We start from the raw sequence: 18,771 nt of genomic DNA, 5'->3' as shown, positions 1-18,771 counted from the left end.
GAGAGAGAGAGAGAGAGAGAGAGAGAGAGAGAAAGAGAGCATTGCCTTGGAGCCAAGAAAGCCTAGATTCTCATCTAACCTCTGAGTGATCCTAAGCAAGTCACTTAACCTTTGAGTGCTCATCTAGGCACCTAGATTTCAGAGAAGTTACTGATTTGTTTTGGTAGAGGGGGATGCTCTCACCCAGGAGTACCCACTATCAAAGAAATCATGGGTCCAGTCTCGATATCAATACATTCCATTGTTCCTTCATAGCTCTGTCTTGGTCAATTGTTAAGATGGACTTATGTGGGACAGAGACCACTACCAAAAAATCAATACAAAGACTTAGATATCTGAAAGCAGAAATGAGTTTATGGCTTTTTCATGAGAAAGAGTACCTCCCCTCCTCTCTCTAATGGTACCAGCCAGGGAAGTACAAATTGATTTGGAAAAGCAAGGTCCTTTTATTCCCTAATGCAAACCCTTTAACCCCTTTCCCCTTATCCCATTGTCTGGGCTTCAAGGGGCGCAATCTATTTGCATGAATTTTCCCCAACAACAGAGAACAAAGGACAAGAAAAGGCAGGAGTTTGCAAAGGGGAAGTTTGGCAAGTTTGCAAGAGTGCATAGTTTAGGTTGTATTGCAAAGCATGGCTAAATACAGATGTTATTCTGTAAGGGAGAAAACTGTGTTTCGATAATACAAAAACCATTAACCCTTTTGAGGAGGCTTCACTTCAGAGAAATCAAGCCTCTCAGACTAAATTTACACAGTGGTCAAAAAAATGGATGACAATGAATGAAATGATAGAGACATGGAACAGCATCCCCAAACCTGAAAAGCCTGGTGGATGTATGTATATAGACATCATACCCACATACACACATATACATAAAGAATCATGCCCAGAGAAAACAAAGTGACTTTAAAAATATAACAGATGGTAATTGGTGGAATTGGAATTTTAATTTAGCTCTCTAGATTTTAGGGCAGCAAGGTATCCCAGTGGATAGAGTGCCAGCCCTGGGATCAGGAAGACTCCTCTTCTGGAATTCAAATCTGGCTTCATATACTTACTAGCTCTGTGATCCTGGTCAAGTCAATGAACCCTGTTTGCCTCAGTTTTCTTATCTATAAAATGAGCTTGAGAATGAAAAGGCAAAGAATTCTATTATCATTGCAACAAAAACCCCAAATGGGATCCCAAAGTGTGAGACACAAATGAAAAACTGTAAAAGAGCCTTGGATTTTAATCCAGCACACGTTCTATTGTGCTACAAGACAAGTACATTTGAAACTCTGCCAAACCAGAGTCTGTATACTGCTGGACGATATTTAAGTTCCTCTCTAAGAAACCACTTACTTGGGGTTGTAGAACAAAAAGCAATGAAGTCCTTTTCCACATGCTCCAGTCGAATGGAATCACTTGAAATATTCAGTTCTCTGTATACTTGCAAGGAGAGGCCATGGTCTGCAGAATATCCTTCTTTATTTTTCACCCAAATCATGCCAATTCCCTCTGGAGATAAAATGAGTTGTTAGTCACTAACCACAAACAGCTCTTACAGTCATTAACCAAAGCAGGACTTTCTGCTTCAAAGTATTCATGGGCAACATTTACACACACACACACACACACACACACACACACACACACACACACACACACCATTTCCATTCATCTACTAATCTACTACCATCCTTTTTCTAGCATGATAAATATTCAGCTCTACCCAAGAGAGAATAAATGGAGAGTGTTCCAAAACTAGAAGACAGAAAAAGTTTCAAATTTAATTTGGATGAATCTGTGCTGAACAACATGTTTGTAGAAGGACATAAGAGTTTCTATGATTTTAGGCCATCCAAATATAATTATTAGGTATAGTATACACAGTTAGGGATGTTTCTATTCTTTCTCTAAGGAGTGGGACAGGACTTCCAATAAATATAGACTTCTCCCCCTGTCTCCTACCCCTACCACAGAGAAAGTATAGGCTACAACTACTCTACAGGGTACTGTCAAGGATTGAACATATTCAGATCAATTTATAACCAAACACTTACCTCCTCGGCATGCCTGGATGATGATAACCTTGGGTTTACCCCTCAGACTGGGGCAGTGACGGTTATTGAAAGTTTGGAAGATGGTATTAGTAGACAACACATCTGGCTTTTCCTGTTGATGCTTTGTCCCACAGATACCATCCCAGATGCCATGTGACATGAACACCAAAAATGTGCTGTCAGATAACCAGTGCTCTGAGCGGTCAGCGAATGCCTTCAACTCTGTCTCCATTTCCTGAGAGACACTCAAAAGTTAACAATTAGAAGTAGCCAGAAAAATGGCAGAAGAGTTTCTTCTTCTTCAGTCATGAATCCTTAAACCTCAAAAGAAAAGAATACTATTCTAGGTACAAATTAATTGCAGCGGATTTCGTAGAATAAGAGACATAACCTGAGAGTTAGATGGGATCACAGCTGTGGGCTGCCCAAAATAGGGCAAGGGGTGCCATCGAAGAGCATTCCTGTAGAAGAGGTATGTTTCTGCAGGGGGGGACAAGAACTTCCTAGAGGCAAGGAGGTTAGTCAGTGAAAAGTTTGTAAATTGAGAGATATAGTTTTCTGAGAGATTGTTTCATTTCTAGCACAGCATTCCATACCTAGAAAATGATTATGTGACATGCTATTAATTAACCAATAATTATTAATTAATTTTAATTAAATTATTAATTTTAATTTATTACAATTATGCATAACATATAATGATTAATCATGCTACAATAATAAATTTATTATAATTACATAGAATATATTATAATTAATTAAAATATATTAATAAATTTATTTTAATTTTTATTAATTAATTATATTATTATAACATAATTAATGATTAATTAAATCTGATTAATAATTAATTAACTAATACCTAGAGTTGTAGAGGAAACAAAGAACATAGCAAAACATGATGTTTGGCATGGACACTTCATAAGGATGACAAAGGAATATAGCTTTCCTTATGAATTTGATAAATAGGGTAACCACTACCTTATGACACTGCTTCTATAGGACATGAATTGCTGCCCCCAGGAATTTACAGTTTGTCTTTTTTTTCTTCTAAATATAGGGGTGAATATGACTTCAGTAAATAAGGGAATGTATTCACTAAAGAAAATTCAAAGTATGGTTTCCAGAAAGTGAAAAGATTGTATTCCAGATTTTTAAGCAATTATAAACACATATACAATTTTTTTTGTTTTACTTCCCAGTTAATCAATATATCAGCATTTATTAAGTACTTTCAACGTACCATGTATTGTACTAACTGTGGGGAATATGAAGGACAAAAGATAATCCCTGCTCCCCAGACACTGATAGTCTAATGGAAGAGTGAGGACAAAATATAAACTACTAAGTACAAACAAGATATATAGAAGATAAATAAGAGATGATAAACAAAAGGAATGCACTAACATTAAGGGTGATCAGGAAAGTCTTATAGAGTGTGGTACTTTAGATGAAACTTGAAGGAAACCAGAGAAGCCAGGAGTTGATGATGAAGACAGAGATCATTCCAGGAATTAGGGTCAATAAGTTAAAATCCTTGGATTTGGAAGATAGAGTGTCTTGTGCAACAAGCAACAAGGAGACTAGTGGCACTGGATTGTAGAGAATATGGGGTGGGGTGTGGAAGGGTAAGGGGCTAGAAAACTATAATTTTAAGAAGGGGTCAGGTTATGGAGGACTTGAAAAGTCAAAAAAGGGATTTTATCTTTGATCCTTGGATAATAGGAAGCCATTGTATTTTACTGAATGGAGTGGGGGGAAGGGGGAATGTGGTCAAACCTATGCTTCAGAAAGATCACTTTGATAGCTTTGTGAAGGATGTACCAAGTGGGGAGAGACTTGAGGCAGGGAGATACAACAGCCAGCAGACTATTCAATATTCCAGGCATGAGATGATAAAGGTCTGCAGCAGGTGGATGACAGTGTCAGAGGAGAAATGTTTCAAAGTCTTGGAAACAGACTGGATATAAGGAATGAGAGAAAAAATGGAAATTTTTTTTCCACATGTATAGCACTGACCCTAGATAAATGCTGCTGAAGCCATGTGGGAACACCATCCTGCTTCTACCCTTATGAAGTATTTTACCAATAATCTAGGCTCCAAATATATGTTTTGAACTTCCATAAATTTGCATAAACAAAATCAGTGTTGCTAAAATAAGAAGCGAAGATGTTACTTGGTGGATGATATTTGTATTAAGTATCTCTAATATGGGTGTGATATCAATGATGCATATTTGTGTGTGTCTGTGAGTCTGTATGCCTGTATGTCTGTGTACTACATATATACAGGTATGAGTATTACAAATATAAGACTCTATATTTGTGCTACTCCATTCATACATTCATTTATATATTGTTATTATTGTTGTTCAGCCATTTTGGTTGTATCTGACTCTTCATGGTCCCGTTTGGGGTTTTCTTGGCCAACACACTGGAATTATTTACCATTTCTGTTTCTAGCTCAATTTACAGATGAGGAGCAGGGTTAAATGACTTACCAAGGGTCACACAGCTAATAAGTACTTGAGATCAGATTTTTACTCATGAAGATGGAGTCATCTTCATGACTCCAAGCACAGTGCTCTATCCTCTGTATAACCATAAACACATGTATAATGGATATAAAATATAACAATATGAAATAAAAGGATGGATAGAATATAAATGAATATATAAATATATCAGAAATATAGAGGTCATTTCCAGGTGAATAAGTTTACAACAGAGATGAATAAAGTTATCAAAAATTAGGAATTATTAAGTACCTTATGAAAGATTTCTCTACATCACCAATAATAAAAGAAATACAAATCAAAGACACTCAGAGGTTTTACTTCATACCCAGAATATTGCCCAAGATAAGATAACCAATGTTGCAGGAGCTGTGAAAAGACAGGCATGGTGATATACTCTTTGTACAGTTCTGAACTGGTTTAACTATTTGAGAAACAATCTCAATTTTAAAAAAATTAATTTTTTATTTTAATAAAGTGAAAAAAGGTCCACAAACCTTGCCCCGGAGATCCCTATAGTTTATATATATGTTTATATACATATACATAGCGAGAGGTCAAATATAGAAAGAAGAGCAAATAACTATGCACAAATATTTACAGCAACGTTTTTTTAAAATACTGAAGACCTGGAAACAAAACAGGTGGGCAGTGATTAAGGAATGGACAAAGTTGTTTCATAAATATTGTGGTGTAAGAAATAAAGAATACAAAAATACTGAAAAGGTATAGAAATGTATATAAATTGATGCAAAGGGAAATAAATAACATAAAATAAAAGAAGCAATTTTATAACATTGTAACCTGAAAGAATATCTGTCACAAAAAATGAAATTAAATATTGTACAAGTATAATGACCAAGCCTAAGACCAAAGAAAATATGAGAAAATATACATTTTTCTTCTTTGCAGATTTGGGTGACAGTAAAAATGTATAAGCTTTCAATCTCACTTTATGTATTGATCAGTTTTGCTGAACTATTCTTTCTTCCTCTCTCTCTCTCTTTAAAAGATTTTGTTGTTAAAGTTATTATAGGGAAAGACTCTTTGGCTAGTCTAGGAATTAGAGATGTATTTAGAAATGAAGGCAATATGAGAAGTAACAGATAAGACATATAATACCTGAAATAAAGGCTCATAACTGGAATCACTGTGATAGGAAATGTAAAGTAAAAATGGGGGACAAATGCTGAGAAATAAAGTCATATGAATTGATAAAATAGACTGCAGAATTTGAATTGTGGTAATGAGACAGGAAAACACACAAGAAAGTAGAACCAGAATACAGGAAGCAAATATAGGATGGAGGTTTTTGGAAGATGTCAATGGATATACCAGGACAAGAAATAGTATTCCCCATGGATCCTGTAATTAGCAAGGTCATAAATTAGTGATTCTTCAGGTTCAAATTATCTAGGAGAACCATGAGGCTCAGATCTGGGTTAGGTCCTTTTAAAAACTGACCGGGAGCTCTGTAACTGTGAGATTGGCCAGTTATGATATACCAATTCGTATTTCTATGTCTCTCTGAAAGAATGAAGTGGATGGTGGGCTGTGGTCCTTACCTTAGCTGTAAGGTTTTCTTTGACATCCACATTATATCCCAGTTGCTCAAGTAATTTAGTCATTCCTAAAACATCATGTTCAGCCCCAGTTCGTTTAGGAAAGTGATCAAATGTAATGTTACAGATGATGAGAGCCTGGCGTTTCCGGATTCCCTTTTCCATTATAGGATATATCTGTAGGGAATGGATATAGGATGAGTTGGTTTCATTTCTTCCTGTTTACCTCTTGAGTATAAACAGAGCTGTTGCCTTAAATCCTAGGAGAAGTTAACACCACTGATCTTCATGTTACTTATTGACCCAGGTTTGACTTAGCAAAACTGTGGGTAGAAGTGAAGTCTTATTTTGATTTGACTAGATATTACTAATGCTTTAAAAGAGGTAGCTAGGTAGCAAAGAGGTTAGAAAGTGAGACCCACACTCTGGAAGACCTAAATCCAAATATTGCCACAGACCAATCACTAGCTGTACATGCCTAGACAAATCATCCTCTCTGCCTTAGATTTCTCATCTATAAAATGGGGATACGACTGACTCCTACCTCACAGAGGATAAAATTAGATAATATGTTTAAAGCACTTTGCAAATCTCAAAACACTATATAATTGCTAGCTAAATCATCATCATCATCATCATCATCATCATCATCATCATCATCATTCATAGGATTCATTGTTTTGTCTCTAATGTGTTTGGAACTTTCCAAACACCTTTTTCATACTATTTCTCCATTTCAAAAACTCCTCAGTCCCAACCTCCTCCACTCATTAAAATTACACACATTATTTATGAATCTCCTTAAACAAAGGTGTCAAAAATAGTGTGGTCCACAACATTACAGAGCACAACCCAAACCAGATTAAAATATTTAATTGCAAAATATTTAGTAAACAAAGTAAATATTCAAATTTTAACATTTAAAACTAAGTGCATATAGTTCTGTTGGTTTGTGATCACTATTCTTAAATTCCAAATCTTTAAGAAGTGATCCCTTATGATTATAACCTAATGATCTCTCCGGAGCATTTGTATTCACCCAGATGAGAATGAGAACACCATCATTCAACTGGTTGGGATGAATGTAAAGGTCTGGTCTTTCTATGCAATGCCTTATTTATATAACATTTTATATCATGAGTCCTTTGTAAGCTGTGGTCAGGATTTCACAATATATTATTTTGACAATATTGGTGTTACTGTGTACGTCATTTTTCTGGTTCTACTCACTTGACTTTATAACAGGTCATAAAATTCCTCCTAGGTTTTTCTGAAACCACCACCTTCATTATTTCTTGCAGCACAATTGTATTTAATCCCATTCATATACCATAATTTTAGGCAATTTTAGATAACTTTAGGCCATTGTGAAAGCCTTCTCTTACCAGAACATAAAATCATGCGTGGCAGCAGTGCATTCTCTGCCCTGGGCAAACCATGCCTGTGTAATGCTTAATTAGGTCTGGAGGCTAACACTCTTCAGCATCACTGGTCCCAGGATCATCACTGTTTACTTTCAGAAACTAAGAGTGAAGAACTGATAAATTTGCTAAGTGCAAAGAAAGTACTCTATACTCAATCACAATCAGGACCACCGGAGATAAACAAGGTTTCAACCTTCTTTTTTTAATTCAGCTGACATTTATTAGGGCCCTACTGTACAAAAGAGCTAGGCTAGATCAAAATATACCCCAAAATGACAATTATCATCTTCAAAAATCCTATATTCTTCTAGGAGATACACATATTCAAATAATTAAATTGTAAATTAAAAGTATGTATAAAATAATGCAAAGGCATTTAAAAAGAATCCTTGATATTTAACAATCAATGTATCAGATTTTAAATATTCCAGGTCCAAGCACATATCCCTGGGGCTCTTCACTGGACACCTCTTTCCACACGGACATTCAACTATTAGTAATTATGTTTTGATACTCACCATTTAACTACTCTGCCTATTTTCCACATTTTTTCCTCTAAGCCTGTCTCTATCATTTATTTATATTTTATTTATTCTAAGGAATAAAATGAGAAGCAGCATCAATTTTTATGCTAACACCTAGGTAAATTTTTTTCCTACAATATCCTGATATATTAGTGGAACAACCTTTTGGCATAAAAAGAACTAAGTTTGTTCTGGAGAGGGGAGGGGTGAAGCCAAGATGGAAGAGGGAATTTAGCATTTCTGCTGAGCAATCTCACAACCAACTCTCTAAATATTTTTAAATGCTTCAAATGAAACTCTGAGTGAAATAACAAAAAAAGAAAAAGATAACTATCTCATTTTTCCAGCTCAGTCTAGCTTAGAAGAACTAAGAGGTCTATCTATGGATACTAGGGTGGCAGTCAGACCAGATCCCATGTGACAGAAGATACATCTGCTATAAGGACTGGAGGTGTCAGTAACAGCAGAAGCAGTAATTATACCAAGAGTGGTGAGGTAACTAAACTCCTGATGAGAAAGATGTTACAGGGGACCCCTGTGCTAACATCGGGTCAGGACCAGGTGCCATTTGGCATCTCCTTCACTCATTACCCATTTCTGGGACACAGTTCCAGGGAAGAGGGAAAGATTTATGATTTGGGAAAAAGAGACCCCATCTGGATTAGTTCAAGGGAGCACAAACCCTATTTGGGTAAACACAAAGTACAGACCAGGAGGATAATGACCAGAATTCTCCTCCATCACACCAAATTGCAAGCACTGGGGGAAAAAAGCAGAACAAAACAAAACAAGAATTCTTGGGAAAAGAAATGAGAGCCAAATGGCAGAGTAGAGAAAGCACTGAGCTAAATTCTCCGAACATTCCCCTCCAAACAGCTCTAAAATAATACTTTAAATAAAATTCTGGCATGTTAGGGCCAACAAAAGGCCAGAGTAAGACATTCTTCCAGTTTCAGACCATGTAAGAGGCTAGAATGAAAGGGAGTAGAGGCTGGTCTAGAGCCCTCATGGATGAAACACCACGGGTAAGACTAGGTAACTAGTGGTGGTGATAGAAGCAGTAGCAGCTTTGGGAACTCTAAATCCACAGATGGTAAGGGGACCCGGCAACTGATCAGAAAAAGATTACAGGGGAACCATGTATTAGCACTGGACACAGATTCTGTTGGGCAACTCCATTGCCTATACCCATTTGTAGGTAGAAATGAATGTTGAAAACTAAAAATAAATAAATAAATTCTGAGGGGAAAAAAAAGAAAGTTCAGAAATCCAAGGCCTAGGAATGAATATATGAACAACTTTCTTTATCCTCCAGGAGTTCCAGAGTTATTTCCAGGCAAAAACAAAAGCAAGCATACCCTTAAAATTCCTCATTCTTTATGTTTGAGGAGGATTATTGCCTCTATTTTTTTACACCTGTTTCAACATTGTACCTCTTCATCCATTGCACTCTTCAATTCCTGGTAAAAATCTGGAGGACAGAGCTTGAACTCATTATGGAAATCAGGAGCCTTCATTGTCAAGGGAACTGCAAGAAAAAAAATTCCAAAAGTTTATGAGAAGTATTCCTGACTTTGCATTTCTATTATATTCTATATCCTTAACTGTTTTCACCTTAGGGAAATGTCTCTTTGAAAGACAATATATTCATATTCACAAGAAGAATTGAATGAAGCGGAAAGATATTTCTTAAAAACTTGCCTGTAAGAAATTTACACAATATTTTCTTCTACCTGGTGGTATAAATACTACACTAGGGCACAAGTACAATAATAATGCTTTACACTTTTATAATATTCTATAGCTTTCAAAAAAATCACACTCATGATCTCATTTATTTTTCCCAAAATCTTTAGGAGAAAAGTCATATGGAAATTATTAGTTCCATTTTACAGATGGGCCATCAGAGACTCTATCATTTTAATTCACTTATATGAATTTACATAGCTAATTAGAAGAAAAGACTTGATTTTAATCCAGTTCTTCTGATTTTGACCCAGGGTTTTTTCCATTGAATCACACTGCTTGTCTGAAAATATGTCAGTTCAGAGTCCTAGGTTCACTTCATAATTTGTTTGGAAGGTCACAAATCTGAGAGCAATGTTTGGTCTTAGTTTAGAATAGGGGCGAAAAATTTCAGACTTAAGGACATATTTGGCTTTCTAGGTCTTTGGGTGAGTCCTTTTGACTGAATCCAAGGTTTTACAGAACAAATCTTTTTATTAAGGGGATTTTTTTTCTGTGAAATTTGGATTCAAAGGGCCAAACTTAAGGACCTAGAGGGCTACGGTCTCCCCACCCCTGGCTTAGTGGAAGAAGTACCTGATAAGAATGAAGCCACTGTCTGTGGCACCTCTTTCACCTCCAACTGTTTTTCTTCTTCTTCCTCTTCTTCCTTTTCTTTCTCTTCTTCCTCAGATTCTTAAGGGAAAACATAGGAAAAGATTGTGAGTACTTTTCATCTTTCTGAAGAATGTTCTCCAAATTGCACTGAAATCTTTCTATTGAGCATTACTGGTTTGTGATTGGCCTGGGAGACATGGTTCCTCTATAAATTCAAGCTCACATCTTAAGTTTGAATCTGCCTACTCATTGAATTAGGCCAGCTCTTATTAGCTGACATGAAATATGCAAGTGAATGAAACTGGCTCCATTATTTTTAGTGACTATTAATACAGGTTAGGCTTACATTAAATTATCATAATCCAAGACACATGCAAAGCAGTATGCCTCATGCATGGTGAATAATGAAGGAACGGCCCTATATACAGGTTAGATGACTACCACAAACAACAAAGGGAATCTATAGGCACATGACACATATGTAGACTCTGAAAGGCATTGGAAAGAAAATGTTCCTTCCTCAGTTACCGCCACCCCCAACAATTTTCTCTAGGCCTGTTTCTTTGAAAATTCAAGGTAATTCTGGGACATAGAAGTTCTTGCAATATGATGAGTTTGTATGGGAATAAAAGTTAGATAGAATCTTAGAAACTTATCTGAATCCACATGTTGCTAAAGGTTTAAAATTTGTTCATCAAAACTTGAAGTGTTTGATTTAGCTTACCCATTATATAAACCAGGTCTTTATTCTAATCTGTGATTACTGCAAAACTTATTTCCTGTATGACTAGTGGAAAGTTGCATCATATTTCTGGACCCTGCTGATTGAACCAAATGACTTATAAGGTGCTTTCTGATTCAAAATTTATAATGCTATTTTGATGAGTTCTTCAGTATTTTTATGATTATTTAAAATTATTTTTTTTGCTCTGACAACAAGGGAAGAACATTGGTTCTAATATCAGAAGAACTGAGTTGAAATATTGACTAAATCAACATGCAAGTAACCCTAGGTATGACACCTGATTTTTCTGAAACTACCTTTGATCATGTATAAAATCAGGAGTTTGATTTAGATGACCTCTGACTTACCTTTAAGCTCTAAATTATGTCTACCTTTATTGTTTTACATTTTTAAATACAGCAAGAGTCAAAATCAAGAAAAAAGAGTTAGGGAATATAAATTACAATATGATATAAGTTATTTCCAAAGACCAAAGAGAAAGAGGCTCATACTTGATTATATAACAACTATAAGTTTTTGAAAGCCCTCACATTTATGTAACACCTCACCTTTAAGCTCTAAAATATGTCTACCTTTACTGTTATAAATTTTTAAATAAGAAAAAAGTTAGGAAATATAAATTACAATATGATATAAGTTATTTCGGAAGACCAAAGAGAAAGAGGCTCATATTTAATCATATAACAACTATAAGTTTTTGAAAGCCCTCACATTTATGTAACACCTCACCAAATAACAGAAACATAGAATTTCAGAAATAGAAGGACTCATTTAGTCTAATTCATACAATGTCTGCCACATACTCAACAAGTAACCATGAAACTCTTACATAAAACCTTCAATGGACCTTTGGATAACTTTGATGGTTAGGCAGTTTTCCCTTATATTGGGTCAAATTTTTCCTCTTTACAACTTAAATTCATTTTTCTACTCTTTGAACCCAAGTAGGAAAAAAAATCTAATCCTCATCTAGTTTGAAGAATTTGACTTTGAAGAAAGCTAACATGTTACATTTTTCCCTTAAGTCTTTTCTTTTCCATGATAAATATCCCTAGTTCCTTCTACTGATATTCATGTGGAATGAACTTGACTCTTAAATACTATGGCAAACTTCGTCTAGATATCCTAGAGTTCATCAAGTTCTATCTGAAAATGTGATGCCCACAGCTGACACAGTAACCAGGATGAAGTACTATGTTATAACTAGTATATTATTATTCATGAATACGATGCCTTTCTTCATGTGAAGATTAAATTAGTTTTCTTGGCTACCATAGCAGTCTATTAATTAATATTCAATTGTGATTATACTAAAATCCCCAGATACTGTTTTTTTTTTCAAATTCACCTTTTATCTGAAACACACTCCTATCTTAGACTTGTGAGGTTGATTATTTGTGGTCCAGTGCAATGCTTATATTTACCCTTATTAAAATTTTATCTTTAGGTTAAGATCAGCATTCTAATCTGTCAGGATCTTTTGTATTTATTTATAGTGCATCCGCTCACAACAACCCAGTAAGATAGTTGATACATGCATTATTATCATTTGCATTTTATAAAGAAAGGGGGGAAAAGGCCCAGAAAGATCAATTTATTTGTCTGCTGATTTTCCTCTTGATCAGTATTCCTTTCTCACTAATTTTTAATCACTTCCTTTCTGCTTATTGCTTCTATATTGCCTACAAAAGTGCTTGTCTTCCCGACCCTCAGAAAACCCTCACTTGATTCATCCATTTCTAGTAATCATCTCATATGTCTCCTCCCTTTTACAGTTAATCACTTTGAATAGGCTGCTTTCAAAAAAGCCTGCACTTCCTTTCCTCTCACTCTCTTCTTAACCCATTTAACTCCAGATTCTGAATTCATTTAGTTAAATGAAACTACTCTCTTCACAGTTACTATGAATTTATAGTAACCAAATCTATTGACCTTTTCTCAGTCCTCCTCCTTACTGACTTCTCTGCAGACTTTGACACCTGTTATCACTCCCTTCTCCTTGACACTCCCTTCTGTATGTATTTTTATTGACTTCCCCATGACTGGAAATCTTTCCCTCCTTATCTCTGCTTCTTGGCTTTCCTTGCTTCTTTTTAGTCCCAGCTAAAATTTCCCTTCCTTGAATAAGCCTTTCTGAAGGACCTTTATGGCTAGCTAGTGCCTTTGCCTTGATTACACATACACCCACACCCAGACTCCAAATCTGATGTTTTGTTATTTTTTGTTTGTTTTTTTTCTCCACTCTACCACAAAACTACTCTTCTTTGTTATAAGCCTTTGCCATCACACATAACCATCTCACCCATGAAGAATAGATTTCAAGGGAGTGAGATACCTTTGCACTATTTCTGAGAACTGTAAAAATTAATTATATATTTTCACATTCACATTTTTATTACTTCAAAAATCTTGGAATGTTTATCCAATTTATTTTTAGTAATGGTAAAGGTACCCAGAAAATTCTAGTTATAAAGAATATGTTGACCATTAGTTATTCAGGCTTACATTCTTAGGGAATGGGCTAAAAGAAAAGCAGATGTAATCTATAACAAAAAAAGGAGGGAGATATAGGCTAAAAACAGAAAAGTATTTTTTAACAGTAGAATGAATTAAGGAGAACCCAAATATATCAGTCTTTTTCGTTTCCCTGTAGAAAACCCCAAGCTTAAGTAATTTATCATATTTCATCATGCTAAAGTATATAAAGGGAAACAAAGAAATAAAGGAAGAAGTTTCAATTTGAAAGTTAAATAAAAACAACACATTAAGCTCAAGTTACTGAGCTAAGAACTACATTACCGTTCAAGATACTACACTAGGAACTAAATAGTTAATAAATTACATATGTAATTTATTTAAACGTTTAACCATTTAAATTGTATATCTTTTGCTTTATATAATGTACATTTATAGATATACACAAAATAAGAATAAATAATTTTGTATAAACATACAAAATTAAAAAAACAAATTATACATATGGAATAAGAAGCAAAAAGAAAAAAGTGTAATTGAAAATTAATCAACGTCAATCACATCTGACAATAAAAGCAATATCTTATAATTAAGCAGTGCCAGATTACATTATATGTCCTCTCTTGCCTATACCTTCATTTAAGAGTGATTTTGGAAATATACCTGCCTTGTATATGAGCTAAATAACTATGCAGAGTCCCAGCTTCTCAGACAATCTCTCAAGGAAGACAAAGCAATTCTGGCAATCATAGGTATAGAGATTTATGAGATACAGTCCTTGACAAAAATACTATCAAAGACTGAGGCAGTTAGGTAGCACAATTAATGAAGCATTTAGTCTGGAATCAGGAAGACCTGAGTTCAATTTTGACCTCAGTCACTTATTAACTTTCTGACCCAATGCAAGTCACTTAACTTCTTTCTGCCCCAGTTTCCTCATCTCTAAAAGGACAAAATGATAGCAAAGGGCTTACTACCACGTATGGCACATAGTAGGCACTTCAATGTTTGTTTCCTTACCCACAGTAACTAAGGATCAGAGAGACTCATGTATGGTTATACAGCTAGTATTTGCCAGAGGCATGATCTGAACCCCAGTTTTCCTGACTATTTTCATAACTCTATCTGCTATACAACATAACCATCTACAAGTTTTGTTTCTTAATATCTTTCATTTTAAATATTAAGTTTCGGAAGAACAGGAGCTGGGCGAAGTTTTAATTTAGTTTCTATACCAATTAATTTTTAAAGTTTGTGTATGCACAATAGATATCTCAGGCATTGATTTAGGGCCTCCACCATGATAAAGTGATGCTCATAGGGCTGAAATTGTACAAAGTGAGAAAAGGTGAAAGACAGAAAATACCTTTCAGGTTTTCCAAACACCTCTTGTTCAAATAATACTATCTATTGTGGGGAAAGAATTTATGGAATAGCTATAACTAAGAACCACGTCTTTCTGGCTATTGAAGAAGACTGATTGTTCTCAAGGGACCAAGTCCCCTTCCTGAAAGGGCAAAGGTTTTCAAGGACCTGGCAGGTGAAGCCATCCCGGAGAATGAAGGATTGAGGGAAATCATAAAAGTTTGATGAGAGTCCAAAATGGGAATAAAATAAATAGGTCCTTTGGAATTTTAATTTTAATGACTCTCAGGTTGGAGTTACTCCATCCTTCCTATACTAACTTGAATAGTAAACAAAGTTGCTGAAGATTTCAAGTACAAGAGACTGTTTAGATGGAGAAAATTTCAGTTTGTTAATGTCAGCTAAAGTTACCTTACCTGAATCAATGTTTTTTTCAGTTGCGTTCTTCAAGATTTTATATGTTTGGTGACTTTTCTGAGTGAAAGTATTTACAATGATTTCAGTGTTTTCTACAATAGAAGTAAAGTTTTTTTCTATCTTCACAAATTCATTTATATTCAACGCATTTTCATTCATCAGGTTGTCGAAAACATTATCAAGCAGGCCTCTGAACATGGCTAGTCCAGTCTTCATTAGATCCTTCACATTTTGTTCTGTTGAAAAAACAGGACAACTTTCAATCCTGATTTGAGAATATATTACAAGCTTTGGTAAATTTTAGACCAAGAGGGTACTTTGAGGATCTTCTAGTTCAAAGTCATTACTTGATAGAAAAAAAAAGTCAACACTCCACAAGCAAAAGAACAGAAGAGTATAATAGTTAAGGAAACCTGCAATTGGTCCTGCTTTGCAAATATCTACCAGTATCTTAAGTAGGTAAGTAATTTTATTCCTCAAGGCCTCAGTTTCCTTTTCTGTGCAACAAAAGTTTTGGATTATTTGAATGCTAGGGGTCCCTGAAGTTATGAATTTCTGTGATTTTTATGAATCCGTTACTCAGGTTAACTGACTTGTTGACAGTAATATTACTCAAAAGTCTGACAGCCAATACTAAAATTCATCCTTTTGACTTTTTGTTATATATACTGTTTATTTTTTTCCATTTATTCCATCTGACTTCTACAGGGTACAATTGTTCTTTTTTCGAACTATTATTAAACACTTTAATTTTAGATACCATGATAGGGTTTTTGTTTGTTAGTTTACATTTTCCTAATGGTTGATGTCTTTAGGGTAAGAACTGTATGCATACTTCCTCTACTCTAAGGAGAGTTAGATCAACAACTCCTCAGTCATTTATAATCTTAGTTATCTGGGTTATGGAGAGGTCAAGTGACTTGCCCAGCTAATGTGTGCAAAAAGCAGAGAAGGCAACTCTGATGATCTGGCCACCTTGTTTGAATGCAAAATGTGCACTTGCCAAAAAGACTATTTTATGGAAAACTCACACAGGGCAAGCATTCAAAAGGTGGTCAGAAGAAGCGATACAAGGCACTCTCAAGGTTTCTCTTAAGAACTTTAGAATTGATTGTGTGACATGGGAGACACTGGCACAAGACCACTTGGCATGGCATGCCCTCTTCATGGAAGTTGCTGTGCTGTATGAGCAAAGCAGAATTAAGACAGCTCAAAAGAAACGAAGGATGTGCAAATTTAGAGAATCCAGCCCAAACGTTCACATGGGCTATTTGGACCTGACCTGTGCTAGAGCATTCAGAACTCATATTGGTCTGATTAGCCAGTCAGACACACAATAACTTGACTCTGCCATAGTGATGTCATTTTTGTCCTCTCTGAGATAAAAGGACAGCCAACAACCAACCAACATGAAAAAGGATAGCCTTAAATCCAAATCTTCCTAACGCTGAAGTCAGGCCTCTGTCTGTCACTATAACATTCTGCCTATTATCTAAAAATCCTAGTTTTGCTCTTAAATGAAACACGTTGTAATAGCATATCTTCCTTTTTTTTTTTTTTAAGCAATCAGGGTTAAGTAACTTGCTCAAGGTTACACGGCCAGTTATTTCTGGGTGTGGTGCTGAGTGTCTGAGCCCGGGATTCCATCTCCAGGTCATCCCCACACTGGAGCCGGTGCTCTTACTTGCAATATCATATCTTCTATTGGTTCTCTCTGCATTCTGTAAGGTCTGGGCCATAACTTCTGTTTGTGTATACTTTTATAAAAGCTAGAATTTAGAAAACCCTCAGAAGGAAGTTTACTGAGTATCTCCATCTAATTGCAAATACTTTCAATTAGGATATTTTTAAATAAACCATTACTTGAATGACTATGTGGGCTTTGAGGACCAGTTACTGGAAGTTTTTAGGGATGGGGAAAAGAGGAAAAAAAACTGTTGAGACAGGAACCACAGGAAAACCGTAGGGAATCAGCTAAAGACAATTTATCCTTCTCTTCTCTTGCTTCAGGGAGCTGGCCTTGTTATCATTCCCAGCCCCAAACAACAGTAAAACCAGGAAGGTTTCTTTCATACTTGGTAACCCTTTTCCTTCACTTTCAAACCTTCACCAACAGCAGAAAGCCACCATTAGGAATAGTCCTATTCTTCGTGCTCCCAGAACTCAAGAAGGAAAAGGGAAATGGGATTGATCACAATTCCGTCTACCTCACAACCTCACTACAAAAAACAAAAACAAAAGAAAGATAAATTCACACTCACCAGCCATGATCTTTTTGACTTGCTTCTTTCAAAAGACAGTGAAAATGAAAGTAACCCTTGTGTAAGTAACTCTGTATGGAGGGAGAGAGGGTTAAAAGTTTTTTAAACAACTGCCTCTGAAAATCCATGGTTCCTTGCCAGAACAAAAATGCCAGGAAGTGGGTGTGGCTTCCAGGCCTCTGGAATGCATCATTTTCCCTTAGCAGAATAAAGATTAAAAACTGATTTTTTTTTCCCTGTGAGGGAAAGCACAAAAATGAAAAATACATATTTGGTGCCTCACTTACAAATACATGTTCATATACAAATGAGGTTCTTTGGTCAAAATGAGTTGCAGATCTTAAAACACTAATGTAGTATTGGCCATTATTTTGCTCATTGTTGGAGTTATTATACTATACACACACAGACCTTCATCTTTTGCTCCTGGTCTGTCAGGAGATCCAATTAACCAGCATTAACAGGAAGGTCACCATGGAATTAGGTTAAGTTGAGAGTCACCTTGAGTCTCCACATAGCTACAAAATCCTGCTCTTTTGCCATCTCCCTTTTTTCTGTGTATACCCTCTGCCAAACCTTTAAGTAGGTATGTGAAGTTATGAAATATGCCCAGAAAGATGTTCTAGCACTTTAGCTGAGAACAAACAAAATTAATTACAACTTTCTTTTTTTCTCATTCTCTCTTTTATTGTAATTCTCTTAGATGTCAATTCTGGGGAAATTTTATCCAATTTACTTTGCATAATGTTTAAGGAGAGGCTGGAAAATCCATTTGATAAAATATAAGCATCATTAATTATCCATGTTCACATTTCCTGAAAAAAGTACTGACAGAAAAAAATGAGGTGAGGTAGAGTGCTTAGGCTGCATCATGAGGGAAAGAGGCTAGACCTGGTGAAGAACTTTCTAGCAGTGAAATGGGTAACCATCAAGGGTAAGGTGGAGCTAGCTATCAGCTCTTAGCGAGCACTTACACCTCAGAAATCAGTTAATGTTACAAATCAGGGCTTGAGTTATTGCTTTGGTAATTTAGACTTAAGAATGTTATGAAAATTATTACTGATAATAGCTTAAAAATTAGTGTTATTTCTT

The 18,771-nt window shown here is 35.5% G+C and overlaps 1 protein-coding gene across 2 annotated transcripts in view; it reads right to left on the bottom strand.

Annotated features, from left to right (window-relative positions):
- LOC138155439 (caspase-4-like) overlaps positions 1 to 17,855 on the bottom strand; it is a 24,860-nt gene extending 7,005 nt beyond the window's left edge. Inside the window, exons 1-7 of one of the 2 annotated variants that reach the window (XM_069080693.1) lie at positions 17,680 to 17,853; positions 15,418 to 15,654; positions 10,396 to 10,494; positions 9,507 to 9,601; positions 6,129 to 6,302; positions 2,048 to 2,282; positions 1,347 to 1,502 (exon numbers count right to left, since the gene is read on the bottom strand). In XM_069080693.1, coding sequence (XP_068936794.1) covers positions 1,347 to 1,502; positions 2,048 to 2,282; positions 6,129 to 6,302; positions 9,507 to 9,601; positions 10,396 to 10,494; positions 15,418 to 15,654; positions 17,680 to 17,686 — 1,003 coding nt within the window. In that variant the 5' untranslated portion in view covers positions 17,687 to 17,853. Of the gene's footprint in view, positions 1 to 1,346; positions 1,503 to 2,047; positions 2,283 to 6,128; positions 6,303 to 9,506; positions 9,602 to 10,395; positions 10,495 to 15,417; positions 15,655 to 17,679 lie in introns of both variants that reach the window. The other variant, XM_069080694.1, reaches the window with a different exon arrangement.
- Positions 17,856 to 18,771: the final 916 nt, after the last annotated feature.

Source organism: Petaurus breviceps, unplaced genomic scaffold, assembly GCF_028583685.1.
Source record: "Petaurus breviceps papuanus isolate PSGF00001 unplaced genomic scaffold, PetGlider_PUasm1.0 91133, whole genome shotgun sequence".
In the NCBI taxonomy this organism is placed as follows: domain Eukaryota; kingdom Metazoa; phylum Chordata; class Mammalia; order Diprotodontia; family Petauridae; genus Petaurus; species Petaurus breviceps.
The sequence above is the reverse complement of the archived record's forward strand: the minus strand, read 5'-3'. Positions and strand labels throughout refer to the sequence as shown.